We start from the raw sequence: 27,919 nt of genomic DNA, 5'->3' as shown, positions 1-27,919 counted from the left end.
GTCAGAAAAATCATGGACTTAGGCAGCAGCTGGACTTGCTTGACTTTATTTTGTACTTCTTAGCCAATTAAATAAGTAGAATTTCTAGCTCGATCACCAAGCCTTACAGCCTCCCACAAATTAACAATTTCCTATCAATATACATCTCATCACTCCCCAACCCAGCTCTTTTGCTACTGTCAGGTCAATTTCTTGTCACCCCTCACCCAAGCCTGTACTTACCTTGGATGACAACCTATCAACCCTGTAATGACATTCTACTTTTCCTCTATCATCTCTATCCCTCCCTGCCTTCTGTTTACACTTGCCTCTTCCAAGAAGCAGTCCCTAATTAATCCTGCTTCCTCTTACTGCTATTTTCCCCAGTTATTCTCTGAAAAATTCTCTCTCCTTCCAAATTCACCTCCATTCTCATCTCCCCTGTGAAGGCTTGTTTGGCTCCCCAGACACAGGAGACATCCCTTTCCCATTGCCCTCTGCACAAATACAGCTGGGGTAGACGTCATGCTTCTCCATAACTTGGCAGCTCTTCATCAAGACTCTACACTCTCCATCAACAACAGAGTTGACTTGAAACAATCTGAACATCCAACAACATGAGATTATTCATTTACTTATTCTTTTAGTCAAACATTTATTGAGTAGCCACTATGTGCCAGTCATAGTTCTTAGATTACTTGAAACAAATCTAAAAGGCCAACAATAGGGATTAGTTGAAATATTAGGGGTTAAATGGAACAAATTAATTGTTGGCTACAAATCAATCACTTTAATAAATTATAGTTAGCTACAAATCATAAGCAGTATTACCTAATTTATAGAATCATAGGTACATCTATAAAATAAATATACATAAGGACAGGATTTTGAAGAATTTGTACCAAGAGGATAATTGTTGTCATCTCTATTGAGTGGGACTATGGCCATTTTTTAATGTTGTTCTGCTTCTCTGATTTTCTAACTTTTATGTAATAAGCATGCATGCATTGCTTCCTAATAAGAAAAATAAAATAAATAATAAAAGTAACTGAAATTTTCAAGTTTGGGGAATTTTCTGCTTCAAATTATTTACTACATTGTTTTCTAAACTGATGATGTCTGTCCCGCTTGTTTAGCTATGTTTTCATGTTTTGCACAAAGATGGATGACATGGATTGTTCCAACTAATTCTATCTCACACCATCCAACAATTACTTATTGATTTACTAATCTCCTATTGTCACACATTTCAGTTGCTCCAAAATTTCACAAACATGGAAGAACAGTTTCTTACATTTTGGCCTCATAATTTCTGGGGGAAAAAAGGTTAGGAATGTTTAAAAGATTCACAGAAAAACAAAATTATTAATACAGAAAGTCTAGTAACTGAGATTTATTTTTGACCAAATGATCCAGTTCATTACATTATTCTCCATCAAAATGTTTTTGACCAAGTTGTAGTTCATCAGATCATCTGGAATTCACCCCAAAACTCTAAGATCCATGTATTAAGCCAAACAATTAGGATCTCTTTTCTAGCCTGAGCCACATTTGGGGTAAGTGGTGTAGGGGCAATGAGCATTTAACATATCCTCATAGTGGAATGTGGCTGGTGCTTGGGGAGGGCAATGGAGTGTCTAAGCATGGAAATTTTGATTAAAGGCACAGACGTAAGAATGTATTCAGTGTTGTGAAAATAATGATACTAGCCTAATTAGAGAAAGCGTTTAATACTTTGTGGCTTTTGGCATATAAGTTTACAATAGAAAGTGTGGGACCAGAATACGGAAAATTTTGAATGCAAAATTATTTGGATTCAATAGAATAGATCATAAAAGGTGAGCATAAACTTCTGAGACAATGAGGACCAAAATCATACAATCAAAATCATCTCTTGCAGAATGGATTAAAATGTGAACAGCTGGATGCTGAAAGTTGGAACGCTGCTGCCAAAATGTAGGTATGATTAAGGTCCTGGACAAAGGTGATGATTACTGGAAAGTGCTCTCACATGTGCATGTGTGTAGTGAGAGAGAAAGACTGCCCTCCTCAAAGGGAATGGTGATTTGCAAGTCCTATTCCCAAAGTCACTGGAGCTCTTCCCCAATTCTGTGACCCACCCCAGTGTCCTTCTAATAAAGTCCCCTTTCCTCTTTAACCTAGTTTTAGTTGGTGTTGGTCATTTGCAAATACAGAATTCCTAATACACATATAACCAAATTTGAGATTCTATAAAAACTCACTCAAAGGAATGCGTTTACAACTAAGCAAGATACAGATCAAAGTAGATTTTTTTTTTTTTTTTTTTTTTTTTTTTTTGCGGTACGCGGGCCTCACACTGTTGTGGCCTCTCCCGTTGCGGAGCACCGGCTCCGGACGCGCAGGCTCAGCTGCCACGGCTCACCTGCCCAGCCGCTCCGCGGCATGTGGGATCTTCCCGGACCGGGGCACGAACCCGCGTCCCCTGCATCGGCAGGCGGACTCTCAACCACTGTGCCACCAGGGAAGCCCCAAGGTAGATTTTTTTAAAAATCATGGTGTAGTTTTGGAATTTTGTCACTTATGACCATTTTGTCTGGATTCTTCCAAAGTAGGTTACATAAAAGGCCTTATTCATTCATTTTAAAATAAAAAGTTCCTTCAAATGAAGTAAAAATTATGTCATAACTCACTCTTGGTAAATACATCAATAAATCAGAGATTAGGTGTCTTGCCTCATTAATTTATCTGTACAGGACTAATCAACATCAGTCAAACCATTCTATTTAATACTAAATCATGCTGCTAAGAAAAATCCTTCCAAATCATTGATGCTAGGTTGTTAACAAAGTATCTGGCTTGTGACCAGAATCCGTGTGGTCCGTTAATCACAATGTTATCAGAGACACAGAGGGGTTCCAATTCCTGGTTTTTGCATCTGTTTTTCTAATAGCAACAAAATGAGAGCCGAGAAAGGAACAGGTAGGGAGACATCAGGCTAGATGAGAAAAAGCGGCAAGAAGATAAAGGACTCAGATAAAGGATTATTTCCAAGATCAGCCAAAGCATCCTAAGTTTCATCAGTCAACCAGGCTCTTCAGTAAACATCTATCACTGTAATTGACAAAGTAATTCTGTAATACCCTCATGAAATGGCTACTCTCTGATTTCAACAACATTGAGAAAAGTGTTTTTCTTCCATAACAGTCACCTTTACTTTCTAAATGTTTACCTCTGCCTCCTCACCTAATTCTCCTGCTTTGACTCATCAACAGCAGATGCCAACCGACTGACTCTCTCTGAGACTTTAAATTCATTTCTCAGTTCCCAGGCTCATTCATAGCTCTTTGCTTTGGAAATAACTCAACCTCCCTTGCAAGAGAGAACACTTTTCACGTAAAGAAAAAGTGACATGTGGATGTGTGAGGTCTTCTACACTGTCAGACAGGATAAGATTACAGGAATAGGAAATATGTTCTATGGAATAGCCAATAATAGAAAGTAATCTGCTTGCCCCTCTTTCCCCCACTTTTCCCATTTGCCTATGTGGTAGCAGTTTCTACATGGTCTTAAGTCAAAGTTTTTCACACCACAGATTCCAGCTGTGAAATCGAGTTATGTATAGCCACAGAAATTTTGAAAATGGAAATAAAATAGAACTAATTTCATTCAGAGTGCACCACATGTCGTAAGGGTAAGTATTGTTTTGTGAGACTTCTGTTGTGTGTCAACACATAAGATGCCTTTCTTACTGTCGGAGTCAAGGTCAGAAAAGTTTGAACGTCAGTGATCTATGTTAAGGGCTATTTTCGTTTTGCAAGTATTTATTGAGCACCTACTATAGGCTTGACCCAGTTCTGGTGCTTAGGGATCCAACAGTGAACAAGTCAGACAAAAACCTCTGCCCTCATGGAACTTCCATCTCAGCAGGAGAGGAAAAAAAACAACAACAAACATAACAAACGTGAACTAAAAAGCATGTTAAAAGATGGTAAGTGGTGTGAAAATAAGGGAACAAAATAAGGGAGCCCTGGGTGCCAAGGAGAGAAGATGCCATTGCTTTTGGTAGCACTGATAGGAGTCTATTTTCCTTTCATTGAATATGCCGTAGTTTTAATCTTTTCATTTTCCATCTCCATAGGACAAAATCCATATGTGTTCCTATTAGGCAAGAATCATTTCCATTAACATCTACCCTTATAGAACTTAAAATACCCTAATCCACAGTAAACAACAAATCTAAAAAAGACACACTCCCTTCCGCACCCACAGAGAGTCAGAATCAGAGAATAGGATTAACCAAGGCAGGCTGCTCAGAAGGACGTCAGTAATCCCTTCTGCCCCATTTCCCAGCCTAGGAAAATTTTTCCTTAGTCTCCTTTTGTGATCTTAAATAATCCCCAAAGATTATTCTTTATCACAAAAAAAGCTGGTCAGTTTGGGTTTTGGTGGGATTCATTTACAAATGTTCATCAAGGGTGTTAATTAACACGCATAAGCCTCTTGGCCCTGCAGTGCTGAGCAACTACTAAATCCAAAGAATGAGCTTCTGTCTGGGGGTTGCATAAGGAGTCAAAGACTGCCTATTCAATAGCCACTATTATGCCAGAGGCTGTGTGTTTGTTTTTGTTTTGTTTTTTAATTGCTCTTCTAGGGTTTTCTATTCTGAAGCTAAAAACCGAACCCAAGAAATTCGTGTTCACACATTTCATCTGCAGTACCTATGAACTCGGTGAACTCCTCTCTCCTCCAGGCCCCCAGAAAGTGCTTCTTGAGCCAGGAAGGGGTCCTCTACTCCCACTAAGTGTGGGGTGCTGGGAGAAGCATTTTAAATGGGGTGTTCAGGATATGCCTCGTTTGAGTACGTGGCTTTTGAGCATAGGCTTAAAGGAGGTGAGGGAGCTGTGGATCTGGGGGTATGGTGGGGTGGGGAGAATGTTCCAGGCAGAGAGAAGAACCAGAAAAAAGGGCCCCAAGGCACAACAGCAAGCCGTTCCTGTGGCTGAAAGGCAGTGAGTGAGGGAACAGGGGGTTGAGTTGAGGCCAAATGTATTAAACAGCTGTGAGGGTGTTTCCAGAACGGGGAACTGGAATCATAGTTGCTTGATCTGTCTTCCTCTATGACGAAAGGGAAAATTCAAAACTGCAGGGCTTAAACATGAAAGGAAAAGAAAAACAAGAAGAAAAGCTTTTTAATCAAATTGTGAATGACGTGGTTTTCGTTCCCCCATCTTCTTTATTTCTCACAGAGTAGCAATAAACACCAGGAAACATCCACACACGGTTTCTGCTGTAACTCCTCATGAAAGGTTGTTTGGTTTCTTTCATTTTTCAGAAATGAGAATCATGTAGAAGAAAAAAAATGAGAGCTCTGAATTGAAATGCACCTTTTTCATGACTATTATTTGAGTTATCATGGAATCACTATTTCACCAAGCAAATATTTACACAATGGGCAAGTTATTATGCAGGGAATACGCAGAGATCACAGCCCACGTACACAAAATGATGATGACATGAGATTGAAAGTGAGTGTCAAAACGATTTTTTTAAAAAATACAATGGGAATTCAGAGAAAAGAAAAATTCCCTCTTGTTGAGGGAAATCACGGAAGTCTTCATGGAGGAGGAATTTTCTAAACCAGGTGTGTAGGTCCTGGGGAGATGGAAAAAGGCATTTCCAGAGATCACTGTGAGCTAGAAAGCATGAGATGCTGTGCTGAAATGTATTTTCCAAAGATGGCACATCCCCCATGGCCCTCAGCCATGTGACCTTGCTTGCCGGCGTCCCCACTGGGTGGGGGTCTTTGTCCCCTTCCCTGAGTCTGGGGGTTGTGACTGCTCTGGCAGAAGTGACACTCCATGACATCACGGCTAAATCAAAACTCGACACCGCTTCCTCCTAGTTCTCTTGGGATGCTTGCTGGGGGAAGCCAGCTGCCGCATAAGAGGTCTGACTGACCTGAGACCACTGTGTTGGTGGGGCTCAGGGACATCTGGTCAACAGCCAACACCAACTGCCAATCATGCATGAGCCATCCTGGATGCCCAGCCCGGTCGAAGCTTAAGTGACACGTAGCCCACAGGAAAACTGCCTAGATGAGCCCTCCCCTAATTCTGACCCACAACATGTAAGCAAAATAAAATGTTTTCTTAAAGCCAGTAAGTTTGGGCACATTACACAGCGATAGTAAGTGGAACAGGTGTCTGTGGGTTAGTGTGTGTTTCAATTAACAGTGGTGAGTCTCTAGATGTTAATGAGGGTTAAAAACACTGGTGACACCTCCATTTCTGAGTGCCGATGTGACAAGGAGGGAACCTATCCTTGGTCTAGACATTCACCAGCACACACGCAAATGAAAACTGTGAGCTGGAGACAGCATGCAGTAAGGCAGTGAGCACTGCAACCAGGGGTTCAGAAAAGCTGGGCTCTTTTTTTTTTAAATTGGGGTAGAGTTGCTTTACAAAGGTGTGTTAGCTTCTGCTGTACAGCGAAGTGAATCAGCTATACATATACATATATCCCCTCTTTTGGGGATTTCCTTCCCATTTAGGTCACCACAGAGCACTGAGTAGAGTTCTCTGTGCTATACAGCATGTTCTCATTAGTTATCTGTTTTATACATAGTAGTGTATATATGTCAGTCCCAATCTCCCAGTTCATCCCTCCCTCCCCTTCCCCCGCTGTTTCCACATGTCCATTCTCTACATCTACATCCACTCCTGCCCTGGAAACAGGTTCATCTGTACTACTTTTCTACATTCCCCATATATATGTTAATATACAATATTTGTTTTTTCTTTTTCTGACTTACTTCACTCTGTATGATAGTCTCTAGGTCCATCTACCTCACTACAAATAACTCAATTTCATTTCTTTTTATGGCTAAGTAATATTCCATTGTATATATGTGCCACATCTTCTTTATCCATTCATCTGTCGATGGACACTTAGGTTGCTTCCATGTCCTGGCTATTGTAAATAGAGCTGCAATGAACATTGTGGTACATGACTCTTTTTGAATTATGGTTTTCTCAGGGTATATGCCCAGTAGTGGGATTGCTGTGTCGTATGGTAGTTCTATTCTCAGTTTTTTAAGGAACCTCTATACTGTTCTCCATAGTGACTGCATCAATTTACATTCCCACCAACGGTGCAAGAGGGTTCCCTTTTCTCCACACCCTCTCCTGCATTTATTGTTTGTAGATTTTCTGATAATGTCCATTCTGACCAGTGTGAGGTGATACCTCATTGTAGTTTTGATTTGCATTTCTCTAATTATTAGTGATGTTGAGCATCCTTTCATGTGTTTGTTGGCAATCTTTATATCTTCTCTGGAGAAATGGCTATTTAAGTCTTCTGCCTATTTCTGGATTGGGTTGTTGTTTTTTGATATTGAGCTGCATGAGCTGCTTGTGTATTTTGGAGATTAATTCTTTGTCAGTTGCTTCGTTGGCAAGTATTTTCTCCCATTCTGAGGGCTGTCTTTTCCTCTTCTTTATGGTTTCCTTTGCTGTGCAAAAGCTTTTAAGTTTCATTAGGTCCCATTTGTTTATCTTTGTTTTTACTTCCATTTCTCTAGGAGGTGGGTCAAAAAGAATCTTGCTGTGATTTATGTCATAGAGTGTTCTGCCTATGTTTTCCTCTAAGGGTTTTATAGTGTCTGGCCTTACATTTAGGTCTTTAATCCATTTTGAGTTTATTTTTGTGTATTGTGTTAGGGAGTGTTCTAATTTCATTGTTTTACATGTAGCCGTCCATTTTTCCCAGCACCACTTATTGAAGAGGCTGCCTTTTCTCCATTGTATATTCTTGCTTCCTTTACCAAAGATGAGGTGACCCTACATGCGTGGGTTTATCTCTGGGCTTTCTATCCTGTTCCATTGATCTATATTTGTTTTTCTGCCAGTACCATATCAGAAGGTAAGCTTTCTAAATCCCTACATAACTATGCATTCATTGTGCTAGGAATTCAGAAGGATCTTTAAAGCTAAAGGCTTGTGTTCCTCAGTTCTGGAGGATTTTCTTATATTATTTCTTTAATAATTTCCTGCTCTCCATTTCCTTATTCTCTTTCTGAATTCTTATTAGTTTGATGTTGGACTTTCGTGTTTCATCTTTTAAATCTTTTTCCCCTTTTTTAATATTTCCATTTCTTTGTCATTTTGTACTACTTTGGGGGCACTTCTTTTCCTATATCTTTCAATCTTTTTACTAAACATTTCAACAGTCACACTGTTGATGTTCAATAATTTTTAAATATTCTCTGATTTGTTCCTTTTTCAGTTTGTGTGTATTTAATTTCCTGCATAATGTGTTCTTCATGGTTTGCTTTTCTGTGTATTTATTTTATTCTCACTGTTTCATGGTGAACACTTTCCTCAAATACCTTCTGATGCTTGGCTGTCCATTCATATTTAAGAGAAAGGTACTTAAAATCTAGTCAAAATTATAGGCATGGGGACGCCTTATAGGGAGCAAGCTAGGCTGATTTGCCAGGGAGTCAGTCACTTCATTAGGGGACCAGCCCCCAATGTCAGTGGGTCAGATCCTTACTTTCGTGCCATTCAAAGGCACCAAATATCCTCCCTCCCCCTACCAGGAGAGACAGATGCTTAGAATGATGAGGCTGCTGGGAGGTGATGGAAAGTTTGTAGGTACAATTCCAGTTGAGCCCCTGTGTTCATCCCTGTGTCTCACTCCTGTTTTTGCTCTATGCAGCCCCAAAGTTCCACTCGCCTGTCTTTCAATTACTCCAGAAAGTTAAGCCTCCAGTCTCAGGCCTGGGAATAAGGTAGGGTGTGAGTATTCTCCGCGATTAAGTAGACTGTCTAATGATCTGACAAAGACCTACTGATGTCATGGAATAAAATAAGTTTAAGTGAATATCCATTATGTATTTAATGTCGCGGGGCCTCACCCCTGGCACCACCCAATCTGAGCGCGCTCAAAAATCCACATTCTTCGACATACGCAGCCATTCAACTGGGGGAAATCTCACCACTTCAGTGGGAGGCCACAGCCCCCGTCTAGAGCCTCAGGCACAGAGTGATGGACGAGGCACAGTGGAGGGTGTGGAGTCATGCTCCCGTCAGGGCTTCAGATGAGCCAGATGCTATAGGTCGGGGGTTATAAACTCAAAATCCATACAGATTTGTTTGGCCTTAGTCAGGCTTAATTTTTTTTTTTTTTTTAGATAATCTTTAAAATTCAGGAAGTTTCACTCAAAATTCTGAGTTTCTAGCTTCTTTTAAAATCAGAGAATCTGGAAGGACCATACCTCATCCCACCTGACAGAGAATTACTTGGGACACATGCTCATCCAGGGCCACAACTTCTCCTACTGGCCCACTTCACTCGGGTGAAACAACCTGTTTGCCCCTGTTAGGCATCAGACTTTGCAGCAGGTCACCCAGCAGGTCATGAATTTATCAAGATATCAACCCACATGCCACTCTGAGCGTCCTCAGCAGAACTGTATCTATATGAAATAAAATCCAGGATTACAAGCTGTATACAGTACATGACCTGCACAACAGGTACAAGCACTCAATGATATTTGAGTGATTGAGTTTATTTGTATAAAAGACATATATTTCTAAAATCAGTTTATTACCCCCAACATAATAAAGTTGATTTGAAAGTCAACATTGCATTCTGAGGTCAGACTGGTCATTTCAATTCTCTGACTTCTTTAGTCCTCTACCCCTGTTGGGTCTCCTGAAGACCACCAGTTCTGCTCTTATCTTCCAGGTCTTTCTCAGATTGCCTTTATCTATCCTGCGGCATCCTTTTAACTACTGTCACCAGCATATCTGATTCTGTTGCCGCTTGCCCTTTTATTGTATATATCCTCAGACTACATTCTAGACTTGGATTCCTAATCACTGCAGGAGGAAATCACTCCAGGAGACTACATGCCATTCCAAGTTCATCTCCAAGAGGGACCCACCAAAAGGATTTGCAGTGATGATCATGGAGCAGTCATCAGGTACTTAGAGGGATCACAGAATATAAGGTGCTTGAAGAATGAAAATGTTCTTAATTTTAAAAGGGAAGAAAATATGCATTTCAGAAATAGACCCATGAGCAATATTATGAAATGGCTTAATAAAAAAGACATCAATACTGAGGAAGAGAAGAGAACGAGGAGGCAACATGGATTCATAAAATAAGTGCCAAACTAGCCCCCAAATAATTTTTTTATGGTTTTGTATAGCTTATCTGGGAACACAATAGACTCTACGTAATAATTTTGACAATTGTCAGATCTTCTTGGAATAGTCTTGGGGTCAAGGAGAAGAAAAGTGGGACATATACAAGACAGTACTGTTGCTGCACGAGTAATTAATGCTCGAAGGACCATATTTTAAGAGTGTTCATTGATTAAACAAAATTTACTTATTAAGAATTTCTTATTAAAAATGTCTTATTAATAAGAATTTCTTATTAGGAATCAGACACTGATAGATGTTCAAAACATAATTAATGGGAAAGGTCCACTTGGGAGAAGGCGACCAGCAATTCCCTACAGGGTTTACTCACGGCCCTATTTCTTTTCAACATTTTTATCATCGAAAGAATGAAAACTCACATGGCATTAATTTGAAAATTGGGAAATGCTTCAAAGCTTGATTCAAAAAGAATTCTCCAGGCTGACATGCTGCAAATATGTACTATAACTAGCAAAATTAAGTTTTAAAGCAATGGTATAAAATTATTTATTTTTAAAATTTTTATGCAACTTAAAACAGTAACCACAGTTTTCCATCCTACTCCCCACTGCCACTGCCCCCCTTTTCTCCCCAGAGGTAGTAACCATCTTTGACTTTTATGACTTTTTCTTTTGAAATCTACAGTTTCCACACTTCCCTACTTCAGACATGATCCACTGACTTCCTGTTATGGTAGATGGGGATTTAACTCCCTCACACAGGCAATTTCGTTATACATCAGGTTCTGGTTTGAATAACTCATATTCAGTACCGACATTACTCTGCCAAGAGGACTATTACTCACAGCTGGGCATTCTAATGTGGTAATTAAGACTGTTTCCTTTCTTATTTTTGTTTTCCTTGAAGTTGATAATTGCATTGCTTTTTTACTTCCTCGATTTTCTTTGTACCTGTGGCTAATTCTTCCCATACTTTCCAATAGCCTCTCGGCACAAACTTCTGCAAGGTCACGTCAGCCCCCAATATTTTCTTGGAGACATGGTTCTGGAAACTTCTCCTCTCTGGACCGGTTGCTCTTAGCTCTGCTGCACAGTTGATTTCCTGGGTCTACAATTCATCATCATGCTCCTGGGTTAGACCTACTGTTTTGAATATCCTATGCCTTCTTCCTTCTTGTCTATATCACATTACACAGAGTGTATCTTCCAATAGCTTCCCAATAAAGCACTCACGGAAGACGTATTTTTTGAGACTTTGAATGTCTTGAAATCTCATTATTCTACCCTCAAGAATGACTAATAGTGTAGATACATAAATTCTGGTTGGAAAAAATCTTCGTTACTTTTATCTGAATGGCGTAACTCACTGGTCTTTGTGGTAGCCACGAAAGTGTGCCACTCAGTCCTCCTGCTGTGAGGAGCATAACTGACTATTTGCACCAGTCGCTTCCCCTTTGGCCCTTCACTACATTGGCCCTGAGGCCATGCTTCTCACGGGATACTCCCTTATGACTGAATATAGCAGGGGTACTAAGGCAGACCCATTCCTACAAGCCGTGGCCCTGTCCAATGGAAATGTTGGCTCAAGAACTCCTCACTGGCCTGTCTGGATCTTTCTTAGACCTGTACTGACATCTGAGACTCTTCCTATCCTATCCGCCTTCCTGCCCACTCTCTTTCACAGGTGTCAGACATGCATCATGGTCTAAAGGCTCATCTGCCTTCTCCAGCTCCATCCTCTTTATACTTCACAGTTGTTTCCCCTCAATAAATGTCCTGCACATCTAATGCTGTCTTGACATTTGCTTCTCAGAAGACCAAACACAACTGAGGCTTCACTTTCTGGAAGGCAAAGAGAATGCCATTCTGGGTGATATTTAGGGGGTGGATAGTCCCCTGGCACAAGATGGTGCTCCAATTGCTAAATATTTCACCAGTAGTAACCTGGGAAAATGTCCTGGTAGAGGGGAATGCTGCTACAGGTGCAGTGATTCAGGCACTCCAGTGTCTACAAAGAGAAGGGAACTGACTGGTTCCTGCTATATGGTATTGGGTCCCTATAGAGAGATATGTGAGCCAGAGGGTCTCATTGGTAGCCTATAAAGAGGCCCTTATCTCCTGTACTTTCAGGAGGGAGTGATCTAGAAAGAAAAGTTCCAGTGTGAATGTAGTTATCAAGCTTTTGCTTGCACCGCACTTGCTACTGCCCCATTGAACAAACAGGTCACGTGTTCTAGCCCAGGGGTCCCCAACTCCCGGGCCACAGACCGCTACCGGTCCGCAGCCTGTTAGGAAGCGGGCTGCACGGCAGGAGGTGAGCGGCAGGCAAGCGAGCGAAGCTTCCTCTGCCGCTCCCCATCACTTGCATTACCGCCTGAACCATCACCCCCACACCCTGCCACCCCGTCCATGGAAAAATTGTCTTCCACAAAATTGGTCCCTGGTGCCAAAAAGGTTGGGGAACGCTGTTCTAGCTCACAGTCTATGTGGGAGGCAAGTACACAGGTCATGAATACTGAGAAGCATCGTTCAGTGGGGGCCCCAGGCCTAACACTCTACTGCACCCCTCCCTTTCTGGAACTCCTATTATTTGAATGCTGGATCTCTGGCTGGTCCACCAATTTTCCTACTTTTTTTCCCCACTATTGTCCATCTCTTTGCTTTCTTTCTTGCCCTGTTCTTAGAGATATTTCATCACCTTTATTTTCCAATCCTTGTATTAAAATTTTCATTTCTGCTATAATGTATTTAATTTCCAACAATTTCCAACTGTTCTTTCCCCCACCTATTTTATTGTATTATCCTAGTCTTATTTTCTAGATGTAACATATTCTTCTAACTCTTTAAGAATTTACTGAGTCTCTTAAAATTTATTTTTCTTTGAGATACAATTGACATATAACATCATATTAGTTTCAGGTATACAACATAATAATTTACTATCTGTATATATTATGGAATGATCACCACCATAAGTCTAGTTAACATTCATCACCACACATAGTTACAACTTTTTTTTTTCTTGTGAGGAGAACTTTTAAGATCTACTCCCTTAGCAAATTTCAAACACACAATACAGTATTAACTATAATCAGCATGCTGTACATTACATCCCATGACTTGTTTTATAACTAGAAGTTTGTAATATCTTTTGCCTGAGTCTTCTTTTTTTCTTTTAGCTTTTTTTCCTCCTTATATACTCAGTTTCCTCCAAGTTTTTGCCCCAGAAAGTTGCTTTTTTTTCCCCTCTTTATTTAGGTGGGTCTCAATCTTTCATGTTAGAGGCTTTCCTCGGATCCTGTTGATTCTTGATTGTCTACTCATGTTTAAGAACGAGAAACAAAACCCCTGACTGGAAGGTCTGAGCATGTGGGTGGGGTGAGTTGATTTTGAGCTTCACTGTGGAGTGATCTGTCTCTGCTATTTGTTGTGGAACCTTTAGGATCAGCATCTTAGGTCTTTCCGCATGAGCTCATCAGACTCCCTGGAGAAGACACTTCCAGTCCCTCCCTGGAGAGTAGAAGTCACACAGCCAACATTCTGAGAGGCGGGTGGGTGAGGAGAGCTGGGGGCGGGGTGGAGGAGGGGTCTGGGGAAGGGGTGGGTGTCTCAAACTTGTCGCATATGTTCACTTGGTCCTTATTTTCAGTGTGGTGGTCATGCCCTCAGTTGTGCCTGATGTCCCTCAGTCCAGACACTTTCCATTTTATACTCTCCAGAAAGTTCACTTCGAGTTTTCTCCTTGAGTGGAGAAGCAGCATATGCCCAACAGGTGGGATTGGGGGAAGAGACCCAGAAATCTAGTTGTTTCTTACACAGCTTTCAACCAATTCTTCTCATTTTAAGCACCCACTCCCTTCACCTCCAGTTCCAGAGTACCTGCTCTTGCTATTCTCTGAGCCTCTGGAATATTCTGCAATCGCAGGATTGGTTCTTGGCTTCTCCCACAGCCAATTCAGCAGTCAACTTGCTCAGATCTGCTGAGTCAGGAATACTCTCCCACTCGCTTCTCAGCTTCCAAATTTTTGTTACTACTCTGCTCTCTCCATCACTGTGGGTCTTTCTCCCTCACCCTTCCCTCCTTTGCTCCTTCCCTCCCCTTGCCGCCCCCCCTTCTTTGCTTTACCTGTTTCTTTACTAAAGTTTAATGGGGTTTCAAGAGGGAAAATAAATTAGATGGGTAAATTCACTCAGCCATCTTTCCCAGAAACACCACTTACAATTTCTCCATCACAAAAGTATTACATTTTGCTTATAGAACAATTAGAAAATCCAGATAATTAGAAAGAAAAAATTACCCATAATCGCACTATCCAGAAATAACCCACTGTTAACATTTTTCTTTTTCCCTTTCACACTTGGTGGGGGAGGGGGCGGGGGGAGCCAGTGGACTCTTTCATTCATGCCCTGGATATAAATGGAAAGCAAGATAAACATGACTCCTAGCATCTCAAAGCTGAGGTCTTTGGGGAAAGACAAACAAACAAATCATTTCAATAAAATGTGTGAAGTATTATTAGAAGGGCAGTACAGGATTTTATGGGAGCAGAAAGCAGGGATATCAAATCTAGGCTTGGGCATGTCAGGAAAGAAGCCGGGGGAAAGGGCAGTGGCTGAAGAGAGCTCAGCACAGCTAAAGAGCTATAGAGTGCTCTCTACTTATTCACACTTATTCACACAACAGAGATATATAAGAAGCATAATATATCATATGGCATTTTTCTCTTAATAACATACCATGTGCAACTTTTTAATCACCACATTAACTTTTTAATGGCCGAATACTATTTATTCCACTATACCTGTGTACTGCTATTCCTTTAACAGATCACCCTAGTATATTTAGGTTATTTCCAATTTTTTTTTTTTTTTTTTTTTTTTTTTTTCCGGTATGCGGGCCTCTCACTGCTGTGGCCTCTCCCGTTGCGGAGCACAGGCTCCGGACGCACAGGCCCAGCGGCCATGGCTCACGGGCCCAGCCGCTCCGCGGCACGTGGGATCCTCCCGGACCAGGGCACGAACCCGCGTCTCCTGCATTGGCAGGCGGACTCTCAACCACTGCGCCACCAGGGAAGCCCTATTTCCAATTTTTAAGAAGCATCCGCCATGCTGTGGTAATCCTCCTCTCACCTTTACACATTGAGGATGAAATTTAATACAATTAAAAGTTCAAAAATAAGTGACAAAAGGAGATGACAGGGGAAGTCTGGCTTAACAGCAATTCACATGGGGAAAAATTTAAAAGCCTGAGAGGTTTTAGCTGACCGCAAACTAATCCGAGTCCACAGGGAGGTAACAGCCAAAACCGCGAATGCAGTCTTGGACGGCAGGGACAGGATTCCGTGTCCAGAATAAGAAATGTGCCCTGAACATCTGGGGCAGCTGAAATTTGGTCTGCACATCAAATCTTAAGAGAAGCCTTCAAAGAGTCTGGGCTCACTTCTCCTGCTTCATGTCTTTCCCCTCCTCTCCCACCCGAGCTTCGGCCTCTCCACGCACTGATCCTCTGGCGTGAACTGCGCATTGCTGCACCTGGTCCCCGCTGCACAGCTGGTTCCCAGAAGGCGGAGCCCAGAACGCCCTTCCCACTTTGGTGTCCTCAGTCATCTCCACCGTCCGCAGCCCCTTGGTAAGGGCGATGGACACAGGCAGCTCCCACAGACAGATAACAAGGTCAACTCTTCCCTCTCCCTCCCCACCTTTTCCTCAAGTGTCAGAAGACAAAGAGGCCTCTCAACAGTCACATTTGCTTTCTCAGAATTCAACCACATTCCTGTCTGCCCCATCGCAGTCTCCCAAGAAGGAGTCCTAACTAAATGCCAGCTCCCTCTAATTCTTCTCGGAGGAGCAGCCACGAGTGTGAATAAAGTAGAAAATACTTAGGAAGAACATAGTGGCCTTTTCAGATATTTGAAAAGCTGTCTCGTCAAAAAGCAATTTGTTTTATTCTTTGATATTTTAGGGAGGCAGAGACAACCGCGGGTGAGTCCCATACAGAGGCAGGTTTCCAATCAATATAAAAGATAAAATCGAGCGCGCAATTTGAGATGAGCTGGGTTCCTCTTGCTGCAAATAGTCGAGCAGAAGCTAAAGGACCCTACACGGCAAGGAGTTGGTCCTGAGAAGAAATCTGACCTGGGATTTCCCTGGTGCCTTCTAACATTCTAATTATCAAATAGTAGTGTACTTATAGACATGGAAATAATATCTTCTCACCATTATATTTAAACTTAATGTATAGTACTGGTTTCAGTTTATTTTGAGTATTTTATCAAACTATAAATGATACTGGTTCATGGATGATGTTCTGACATCCATACTTCAAACAATAATGTTATTAATAAAAAAAATCTATTCGGACTGGGGCCATGTAAGTTCACTAAATATTTTATCTTTAGTCAATATATCAAATTATATCAGTCATAAATTTTAGTATAGTTTCTTTAAACATCAAGACAAGGTACCTGGTAATATGTTTTATGTAAAATAAATTATCTCAAAACTGATTTGAAAATCTTTAGTCAAATGCTGTTGAAATAATTGCAAAGACTCTATCCCACTGAATGAAGAAGTTAAGCAAGTCAACAATTTCTAAAGCATTCGTCTAATTCCTTTCACCTAAACAGCTCAAGAGGATCACTTCTCAAACACTCTTGCTTTTATTATTATTGACAATAGAAATTCATACCTCACCTTTGTAGAGCTCTTACGTTTTTCAGAACATGTCGACATACATGATTTTGTTTTAATTCTCACTATATATTTGAGAGGTGGACGGTGTCGGAGAGATGAATGCTTGTCCTTAATGACGTGTCCCCACCTGATTCTCTGAGCACAAGGCTACGCAATTGCAGTAATTCCCACACTCCTTACACCACGTGACTGAGTCCTGCCAATGGGAGGTGAGTGGAAGAGATGATGCAGCCTCCAGGTCAGGCACTCACAAGGTCACGTTCTCCCCCTTCCCCTGTTCCCCTCCTCCCCTGTCCACGGGACGAAAATGGGGATATTATTTGCCTTGGAAATGTGCAAAGGTTACATACCTATCTGGGCAGAAATTTTTTCCCCTGTTCTTCCTCACTTTTTAAAACTCCTTCCCAGATACTGGCTGAGAAAGCAGACTGTAGGTGTTCAATTTAGAAGAAAGAAAAAGAGGACATATTGAAGTAAAATTATTTTACATCTATATTTATTCATTCATTAAAAATTGTATCGAATATTTCCTCTGCTCCAAGGACTGAGATAAGCACTAAAAATTTTAAAAGAAATATGATATGCAGTCTCTGACCTCAAGGAGTTGCAAATGAGTAAATGATCCTCTGTGCCTGTTATCTTAAAAATGGGAGTGTTTGAGTCAAGTCTTTGAAGGATAAATAAGAGTTTATCCCAAGGTAGAAGGGAGAAGAGCTATACTGATCATTTAGATTATCTTTGTGTACCCAGAATGTATCAAGATAAGCATAATCTACCTTTTATATGCTCTATCTGTTTAAGTATAGATTACAAGTATCACTTTGCAGTTTCCTGAGAAGATGTGGATCTTGAAGGATTCAGTAACAGTATGTATTCTTACTTGCCCACTCTTTATTTTTTGTCCTCCCAATTTTATTTTGTACTTTATTCTCTTCCTACACCTAAAATTTCCTTTATGCCTTAAAAAGATAACATTCGTTGAAAGAAAAGCACTTTTTGTACAAATTAATTTTAAAATTCTGGCTTGGAGCAATCATATTGTTTGAAAAATTAAGATAACTCAGAAGACTTCTGTGTGCCAAATTCATGACTAACTACACATTCAGGTAACATAGTTGTCCATTCATTCATTTTGCACTTAAGAAATGTATATTGGCGTTATTTGAATGCTTAGTAGTCTGTATTTTCCCTCTTTTCTTCAACTCAAAATAACTGACGTTTTAAAACACTGTTATTTTGAAACATTGTTAATTTTGAAATTATTTTATTAGTTCTTTTCCTATTTGTAACTTTTTTTCTTGGACTTGACTGTGACCTTCAAAAAACAGTGTTCAGGGCTTCCCTGGTGGCGCAGTGGTTGAGAGTCCGCCTGCCGATGCAGGGGACACGGGTTCGTGCCCTGGTCCGGGAGGATCCCACATGCCGCAGAGCGGCTGGGCCTGTGAGCCATGGCCGCTGGGCCTGCACGTCCGGAGCCTGTGCTCCGCAACGGGAGAGGCCACAACAGTGAGAGGCCCGCGTACCGCCAAAAAAAAAAATATTCGAAGAAGAGTGAGTCAAGCTCTTCAGGAGATATTTTAACTGTTTCTGATTAAACACACCATTGAATTCAGTAGTCTATACAATACATTAATCTTCAACCCAGTTGATTATTCCAGAGATGTACCAAAAACATTTTAAAGAGAGGAAAATTGGTAAAGTGCTTCACAAAAGTACATAGCATGTATAATTTAAACATGTATCTAGTAGATAAATTGCCTCCACTATTACTTGGGGAATGAAAACTCAACCAGACAACAAAGCCACTTCCAATCAATGCTCCTAAAGCCAGCCAGGAGAATTTCCCTACCTCCCATTCTGAAAACTTTTTTATAATGTTGCATAGTGACTGTAGATAGTTTTCAGTTGTTTGGAAATGTTTATAATGGAGTCATACATTTAATGATGAACCTTATATTTTTACTGAAAAATGTCAGATTCTGCCCCGTTGTATTTACTGATCTTACTATCTGATTAGAATTTAGTACCCCCTGTCCCATAACAAAGTGGCTAGAAAAACTGACAAAGAGAGCAGATCCTAGGAGCATCAGCTGACGAAGGCAGAGTCAGGCTGTTAAACAGCCAGAAGCCACTTACTGAGCACCTACCAAGAGCAAGATGGCATTTTAGGGTAGATGAAGTGAACCTGGTTTCCTCACTTAAGGAATTACCTGGCTAGTGAAAGGAAGCAAATGATTAAATAAAAGGAGAAGTGTGGCAGGAGGCATCAGAGTGAAGCACTGTGGGATTCCACAGGAGGAAGAGATGGCGTTCGAGTGTGGAGCCAAAGGGAGCATGTGAGCTGGTTCTCGAAGAAGAAGTGGGATTTTAATAAATGAGGGGCTTTATCTTGTTCACACATAATGATATCCTTGAGAATATCCATCATGGCGAACCGCAAGGGGCAAGTGCAGAAGCAAGGACATCAGCTAGGAGGCTATTCCAGTGATGCAGGCAGAAGCTGATAGGGGCTTGGACCTGTAGCTATAGATAAAAGGAGAAGTGGTTGGATTCCGTATATATTTTGAAGGTAGGTAGAGCTATAGGACTGGTTGATGGATTGAATATAAGATGTTAAGAGAAAGGAAGAAGTTAAGGTTCGGGGGCCATCCTACTGAAAGAGCAAAGCTGCCATAATGGAGATGGGGAAAACAGGAATTTGTTTTTGGATTTGTTAAATGTTAAATTTATTAAATGTGATGTGCCTATTTGACATCAAAGTGGAGAGGGCACTCCAAGTGCTCCAAGTCTGGAACTCAGAGCAGAAGTTCTGGTTGGAGACTCAAAATTTGGAGTCATCAGGACATAGAGTATTCAAAGAGTTCACTTGGAGCGAATCTAAGAAGAGGTCCCAGGAGGGAGCACAAGGCACTCTAGTATTTAGAGGCAGGATGAAGAGGAATAAGCAGAGGGAACTGGGAATGAATCGCCAGTGAGCTGAGAGGAGAAGGGAGAGACAGCTGGGTTCTGGAAGCCGAGCTGAGGAAGTGCAGCAAGAAAGAGAATAGTGGTTGGACAGATGCTGTGGAGAGATCAGCTAAGACAGGAGCACTGATATTCAATATCAGTCAGGTCTGCACTATACGAAATGCCCAAAGTAATATCTCCCAGCCCCACCTCCTTAAGTGAAACAAGTTTGTCTTTTCCCACAAGTTCCCTTTACAGACATTTGCAGGACTCCCTGGGAGGCCCATGTTATCTTCAACTGGGTCCTGGTCCTCTCAGAAACCCACGGGCAGAACAAAAACTCAGAGGCACCGCTGGAGCTGGACTCCCAACTACAGGCCTTAACACTACTTTTTCAGGGGCCATCAAGAACCATCTTTCAAGAGCTATGAAGGCAGAGCAGTGCCTCTTCAAGTCAGAGAGAAGGTGCGTCTTCTTCCTGGGTTACACTCATGAGCAAAGTAGTCTGGATTCCTAGGGCTCTGCAGGGAAATCCTCCTTTCAGTTCTGGCTGTCAGTCTGTCTCTGTCTCTGTCTCTCTCTCTCTCACACACACACACACACACACACACAGAAGCTATTTTTATCCAGGTTTACCTCAGTACCAGAAACCCGCAAAAAACCACGAAGACTCCATTCTGAGCCAAGCCTCCCCACGTCATTTTTCATCCTGCAGTTTGTCCGGCCTGCCTCCTGTCCTCCGGGGTGGGGTGGGGGCAGTTTTCAAATTCCCAGTCTCCCCAGGGGGTCTCCTTAGTCCACTTGTAAATTAGTGGAAGGAGAGAATGGGGCAGGGGAGGAGTGCTGGCCAGACTTATCCTTCAAAAGCATCATATCCCCAAACGCAAATGAATAAGCTAAGGCCCCTGCCAGTAATATCTAAGCCCTAGCTGAAATGTTCTATTACCAGAATGTTCCATTACAAAAATCTGGGGAATCTGATTTATCTTTTCAAATAAGATCAAAACTTCCCTCACCCCCTCCCCCTAACACACACGCCAAGAAAGAGTATTGAAATCAGAATGAAAATATCTCATATGAAATAATGAAAGATACCATTTTTTTTTTTTTTTTTTTTTTTTTTTTTTGTGGTACGCAGGCCTCTCACTGTTGTGGCCTCTCCCACTGCGGAGCACAGGCTCCGGACGCGCAGGCTCAGCGGCCATGGCTCACGGGCCCAGCCGCTCCGCGGCATGTGGGATCTTCCCGGACCGGGGCACGAACCCGTGTCCCCTGCATCGGCAGGCGGATTCCCAACCACTGCGCCACCAGGGAAGCCCGAAAGATACCATTTTTGATCATGACAACTTATTCATAAGATACAAGAATGACTAAATTCCAAACCAAAGAAATTTGAAAGCAAAATTAATATTTTACAGCAACTGTAATTACGTTTGCAGCATCAGCAAAACCTACTGTCCCCCTGTTACTAATTTCTTATGAACACAAAGTCCACTGCATTTCTGGGAAGGATGGTTAGTGTTTGGCAAGTTTTTGTGTAAGGATACAAAAATATAACTGGGAAGTTAATCAAAAGGCCAAGAGTGGGCACAAGAACCAAAAGCATGTTGACTATCTAGAATACCAGAGTAATATACGTGGAATTTGAAAAAAAATGGTATAGATCTTATTTACAAAGCAGAAATAGAGACACAGACATAGAGAACAAACGTATGGATACCAAGGGGGAGGGGGTGGTGGTAGGATGAGTTGGGAGATGGGGATTGACATATATACACTATTGATACTATGTATAAAATAGATAACTAAAGAGAACCTACAGTATAGCACAGGGAACTCTACTCAGTGCCCTGCAGTGACCTAAATGAGAAGGAAATCCAAAAAAGAGGGGATATATGTATATGTATAGCTGATTCACTTTGCTGTATAGTAGAAACTAACACAATATTGTAAACCAACTGTACTCCAATAAAAAAAAAAGATCAGTAGCTTAGAATCAAAATAAAATAAAATACCAGAGTACCAGAAAGCTCCTACAGCCCCAGTTCCTTATGTATGAAATGATCATGTAAGTGGCTATAACCATTGATAACTTTTGTATTTACACAGTTTATTACATGCATTCTGAAAACAGAACTCATGTGATTTAAATCTAAAGTAGTAATTTTGCAGGAATGGTCTATTAGGTCCTTCAGTTGGTCCACATATCTCTTGTTTCTGGTATGAACTGAAATTTGCTTATGTTTTCTTTAAAAGAGGGGCCAGTTTTTCCCATAGTTTTTCTATCACCAACCATGAACAGGTGCTATTTAGGGTCTTCTGATTCCTTAAAAGGATTGACAGACTGAAAAAGTTTATTACCACTGCTCTAAAGTATCTTAATGAAAAATATGATTCAACATGGAATCACTTAAATCACAAATTTTTTGTCAAACAAAGCCAACATTCTTTTATGACCTGTGGTACCAAACACGTCTTGTGGAGCTGACATACAATCTAATTAGCCATTATTACAACATTACCAGCAGCTCCGGCAGCAAGTCAACTCAATAACCCAATACTGTTCTGCCTCAGTTATCTATGGCTTCAATTAAAGTGTGTAGAAGTGATGATCTTCATCTTGACTTTGTTCAAAATATGTGGTTTAATTCTAAATTTAAAAATAGGTCTTCCATCTTACAAAAAAAAAAGGTTCTGAAGAACCTAAGGGCAGGACAGGAATAAAGATACAGATATAGAAATGGACTTGAGGACACGGGGAGGGGGAAGGGTAAGCTGGGACGAAGTGAGAGAGTGGCATGGACATATACACACTACCGAATGTGAAACAGATAGCTAGTGGGAAGCAGCCGCATAGCACAGGGAGATCAGCTCTGTGATCTGTGACCACCTAGAGGGGTGGGAGAGGGAGGGAGGGAGGGAGACGCAAGAGGGAGGGGATATGGGGATATATGTATACGTATGGCTGATTCACTTTGTTATACAGCAGCAACTAGCACACCACTGTAAAGCAATTCTACTCCAATAAAGATGTTTAAAGAAAAACAGGTCTTCCAGTAGGCCCACAAGTCACCAAAATGTGGTGCCAAAAGTTATACATTTAAACAGTTTTATTAAAATGTTTGCTCATATCCATAAAATATTCTCTCATGATACAAAATTCTGTACAAAGTGTACCAATAACTGAGATTATAAATGAACCCTCAAATCGATGAGACCTAATCTTCAATACTAAGTAAAAGAGCAAAAGGAGAGAGAGTTATTTGGGGGACAACTTTATCATAGCATATTCATTCTTCCTACTGTCAAAATTTATTAAGCCTTTTGCACAAGAGTGTTAAAATCAATTGTGTCAGGCTAATAATCTCATCCCTGAGGAATCCTTCCTATTGGAGAGAGCATCGTGCAAATACAGTTGTCGTAGGACCCAATCTGTATCTCCCTGTAGTGGTTTCTGTATTTTAAGATTAAGATTTAAGATTTAAGATTTATGATTTTAAGATTTTATGAGGGTTCAGCATACCCCTGCTGATTAAGTAAGGCTGGTGGATGTAGTGTTCAATCCTGCCACAGAAAGAACATCCAAAGACAATTTGAACTCTGCTCTGCAGTAGATGCGATTTTAATACCTTCAAATTTGCTGCAGCGTGAACTCGTGCTACAAGCAAGACAGATCTTATTGGATTAACACTGAACTCATGACATCTCCACAAATTCCAGTAGAGAGTAATGCTATCTGCGTGGCTTCCGAACAAACGTGTTTCTTTTCTCATGCTCCCCGTGGCTGCTCGTGGTCCTCCCTATCTTACCTCTAGGAATTCCTCTACTCTCAGAGAAAGTAGCTCCCTTTTCTCACAGGAGAAACTGATTGCAATTTCTTTTTGACGATGGGCCCAAAAGGGCAAACACAGGCGCTCCCACGGCGGGGGCTTCCCTCCCATTCCCAACTCCACGCTTTCCAGGGAAGTCAAGATGCTCAGCGCCCCCAACCCCGTCCCCTCCTCAGGTGTGAATCCCAGGTAACCTCAAAGATGTGCTCAAATGGAGCCTCACTAACCGGAGGTTCACGTCTCCAGTGGCCCTCTCCCCGGCATGGCCCTCCGCCTGGCCCCTCGAACTCACCAGAAGGAGGTTGTGTGCCACAAGGTACCCGAGCCGCGGGCTGCCCTGGACGCCGGGGGCCAGGCGCCCGGTGGCGTAGCCGTGCCAGGCCACCACGTAGGGGTTGTCGATGGTGATCCAGTACTTGACCTGGCCGCCGAAGTGGCGGAAGCAGAGCTCAGCGTAATCCCTGAAGTGGTCCGCCAGGGCGCGGCTGGCCCAGCCGCCATAGGCGTCCTGCAGGCGCTGGGGCAGGTCCCAGTGGTACAGGGTAACCACGGGCTGCACGCCCAGCTCCCGCAGCCGCTCCAGCAGACGCCGATAGTAGCGCAGCCCCTCCCGGTTGGGGGCGCCGGCGCTGCCATTGGGAAACACCCGCGCCCACGAGATGGAGAAGCGGTAGTGGGTGACCCCGAGCTCACGCAGCCCCTCCGTGTCGCGGAAGACATTGTTGTAGCCGTCGCTGGCCACGTCCCCGGTGGCGGGCGGGGACAGAGACGGGGCGCCCGACGGCATGCCGGCTACCGGGGGGTCGCCTGGAGGCGCCGGAGGGCGGTGGGTGAATGTGTCCCAGATGGACGCACCCTTGCCGTGCTGCCGCCAGCCGCCCTCCGTCTGGTAGGCGGCGCTGCCCACGGCCCAGTGGAAGCCGTCGGGGAAGGTGTCGTGGAAGAGCCCCGCGGTACCCGGGGCCGGAGGGCGCGCGAAGCGGGCCCAGGTCTGCGCGCCGTCGCCGGGCTCGGCGCGCAGGCGGCGGCCACCCAGGGCCAGCAGCAGCAGCAGCAGCAGCGGTGGTGTCCGCAGACGCGGGCGGCGCGGCGGGGCGTGGGCGGGCATGCTGCGCGGGAGCCGGACACCGGGGCGCCGCACCGCGCCCCTTTATGCCTGCGCCGCGCCGCCCGCCTCCCGCCGGCGCGCCCACCCCCGCTTCCCCGGCTGGCCCCACCGGCAATAATTACCCGTGGCCCCGCGCCTCTCCCCGCCCCGAATTGGGGGGGCGGGGGCGCAAAGGGCGAGCGGGAGTCCGCGCGAGGGGCGCGACCGCGGGCAAGGTGCAACGGGCGCCGCTCCCGGACGTCGGAGAAAATGCACCTGTTCTCTGCTCCCAGGGGCAGCTGGGGATGTTCCCGCGACATGAGTGCCCTGCACTCCGCCTTCTACTCGGCATCCGCGCGCGCTCCTGGAAGAAGCCGCAGAGCCGGGGCGCGTGGAGGAAGGAAGGCGGCCACGCAACTTTCCTGAGTTCGGCGCGGGAACTTTGCATGCCCTCGCGGGGTTCGCCCGCCGGGAAGCACCTGCTTTCTCTTCTCTCCCACTCGGAGGCCGAGAAGAGTAACTGACATTACTAGAGCTGATTAGGAATTGGTCGAAATTGTACTGGGGGGCAGGGTGGGGAGAGCTAGGTCGGAACTTGGAATGTTGGGAGAGAGGGACTTGTGGTGGACTTCCCCTTGAAGTTTAAGGAAGATGCTCCCGTGAGGAGCCCCCGACACGCGCAACCTGAATGGTGGGTCCCGCAGGGCCCAGTCCAGGACGCCCTCGAGGAAGACAAAGGAGATATATGGGATGCGTTGGAATTTTGCTTTCCTCTCCCTCTTACTGTTATCTTTTAACCATTTCAAAACCAGTACTTGTTATTTAATTCAATAGTGCAGAATTACTTGGTGAACGTCAAATGACAGTTGTGATTGTTCTTCCAAAAGAGAGAGAGAAACACCAAGGTTTGTACTTTGACTAGCTGTCATTAACCTCTATTATCCTTTGCACCTGTTTTTTGAATAATCACATGTTTTAGCTTTCAGCTCTGGCTTGGCAAGTAATTTATCTGTGCAAACCTTGCACGCAGCTGGGCTGGAGTGGGAGGACTCTGGGTCCCTGATCAGTGAACGGAAAAGGGAGGAGGGGTTTAGCCCAAGCACCCTCTAGGACAAAATAGTCATGACGTCTTTCCGGGTACCAAAGAGCCCTTTTGATAGAAATTGTGGAGACACTGTGTCCGTTTACGTGTGTGTATATCTGATCTGTGACTAACTGGGGAGTGGATGGTCTGGGCTCCACCTTTGTGATCTTGGGGGAAGTCCAAGTCTTAGGATCCTTATCTATTGTATAAAATGGAGAGGGCCGTGTCCGCCCTGCTGCCTTAGAGGCTTGTTACGCTCAAATGAAAAACTGTGCACACAGAGGACTCAAACATGGAAAGCCCAGACAAATGTAAGATCCTGCTAATATCTTTGCCTTTCTCTCCAATACGATGTGTCTCAATCCTGGCACACCTGCTCCTGTGATCAATGACTAAGATCCTCATAGAGGTACATCCATTCTCATCTAGGGATCATCCTTGCACTGCTGTTTCATACAGACTTAAAATCAATAAAGTTTTAAATTTTGCAGATGAAGTTACTTTTATTAATTTCCTTAAAATGTAAGCACAACAAATTTATTCCAGTGTTTTATTAAATAGTCCCAACTCCAGCTAGCATATATTATGTGGTTAGTAAGATTAAGCCATCAGGCTGGAACAAGACATTGCTATTCTGTTACATGTGACCATCTACATTTTTCAATAAATGTGAAATAACAAACAATGACACTCCAGGTATTTTAAAAATTATACCATGCAACCACAATGACACTCTCTTCCAGCTAAATTAAAAAGCTTCTATGTCTGCATGCAGGATCACATTTCCCTTCTAGAGCTGAAGATTAGAGTGTCTGCTTCTTGTAGCTTGTTAAGTTTCAATTAGAAATGCTTCATGGGTCTCATGGAAAATAGCTTAGGCTAAGTGTTCACTTATTGATGTATGGTCTATTTGCTCGGGGCAGATTGTATTTATTGCTACTTTTATTTAACCAACAGTTTTAGAAAGAGAGAGAGAGAGAGAGAGACTTTTAGGGCAGTGATTAAAAAGGACCAAGGTGACTGAATGCTTCATATTTCAAGTTCTTCTCTCTCTGAAGGGGACATAAAGCACAGGTATCTCCAGTTGGACATCATAGCTTTCAGCATTTGCAGGGATGTCCCCAGGTGATAATGGAACCCAATGATAAAAATTACATGGTAATTAAACTTTATTTCCAGAACTTGCTGTTTATCTATCAAGGTTCTGTTCATGGTTATTAAATTCTGGATTCCTGAAGTGTGAATAATTGCTACTGCTGCTTTGCATTTGTTCAGTTTTACTTTGGTTCTTTCACAGGCCCCTTCCTACATCTAAAATGTGGATTTCATTCAATGCTTTGTTCTCCCACATATAAGAGATTAATTACTTGCTGTGCTTTGAATATAAAGGTGAAGTTATTGATGCATCAAAGGAAAGGAGATTTTTTTTGACAGAGGACAGATTAGTGGAGATCTTACTGACTTTTGTCGTGGTGATGATTTTCAACAACCTAAAGGTAGTCATCAAGGTGACCATCATCCTTCACCCAGTCCCTTCTCCCAGGTGCTCCTGGGACCAGCGGAGCCCTCCCCTGCAAAGGGAGCAGAAGGGGGTTCACTGATTCACATGGGCCCAAACAGAACATCAACGCCACGTGCTCTCAGCTCAACAGTCACAGACACTAGCTTCTCTGAGGAGGTACTGATACCATCGACACAATCTCTCGCAGCAACCACCATGGGCAAAGCAACCACGAGGAGCTCAAGACTTCCAAACATAGGTGACAGCCTCTTTCCTCAAAAACAGTAGTGGTTGGGAGAAACAGGATGAAGAAAGTTGATAATAAAGTTGTTTAGTTTATTACATTCAGCGTTAACAAATGACACCTATGACAGGTATTAGAGGAATTCAGAAGAAGGAGAAGTTACCCTATTTTGACTTGACTGGAAAAGTCTCACAGAAAAGACGTGACAATATCTGGGGTTTAAAGAGTAAAACTTGCAAGGAGCCTGGGAAACAAAATGTGGAAGAAAAAAGTGTTCACAGTGTATTTGTGGTTAAAAAAAAAAAGTCTATTTGTTCAAGGAAATTGTGGACTGAAAAAGTAAGTAGGGATCAGACCATAAAGAGTCTTTAATAGGTTTTGTCATTATATCACATTGGAGTT

At 42.8% G+C, this 27,919-nt stretch overlaps 1 protein-coding gene across 1 annotated transcript in view; it reads right to left on the bottom strand.

Moving 5' to 3' along the window:
- The window catches only part of KL (klotho), a 46,909-nt gene extending 22,188 nt beyond the window's left edge, over positions 1 to 24,721 (bottom strand). Inside the window, exon 1 of the mRNA XM_059041574.2 lies at positions 23,894 to 24,721. Within this exon, the coding sequence (XP_058897557.1) occupies positions 23,894 to 24,709 (816 nt within the window). The 5' untranslated portion in view covers positions 24,710 to 24,721. The remainder of the gene's footprint in view (positions 1 to 23,893) is intronic.
- Between the last annotated feature and the right edge of the window lie 3,198 nt (positions 24,722 to 27,919).

The sequence above is a fragment of the Kogia breviceps genome, chromosome 16 (assembly GCF_026419965.1).
Source record: "Kogia breviceps isolate mKogBre1 chromosome 16, mKogBre1 haplotype 1, whole genome shotgun sequence".
In the NCBI taxonomy this organism is placed as follows: domain Eukaryota; kingdom Metazoa; phylum Chordata; class Mammalia; order Artiodactyla; family Physeteridae; genus Kogia; species Kogia breviceps.
Note: the sequence above shows the minus strand (reverse complement) of the source record. Positions and strands in the feature narration are given on the sequence as shown.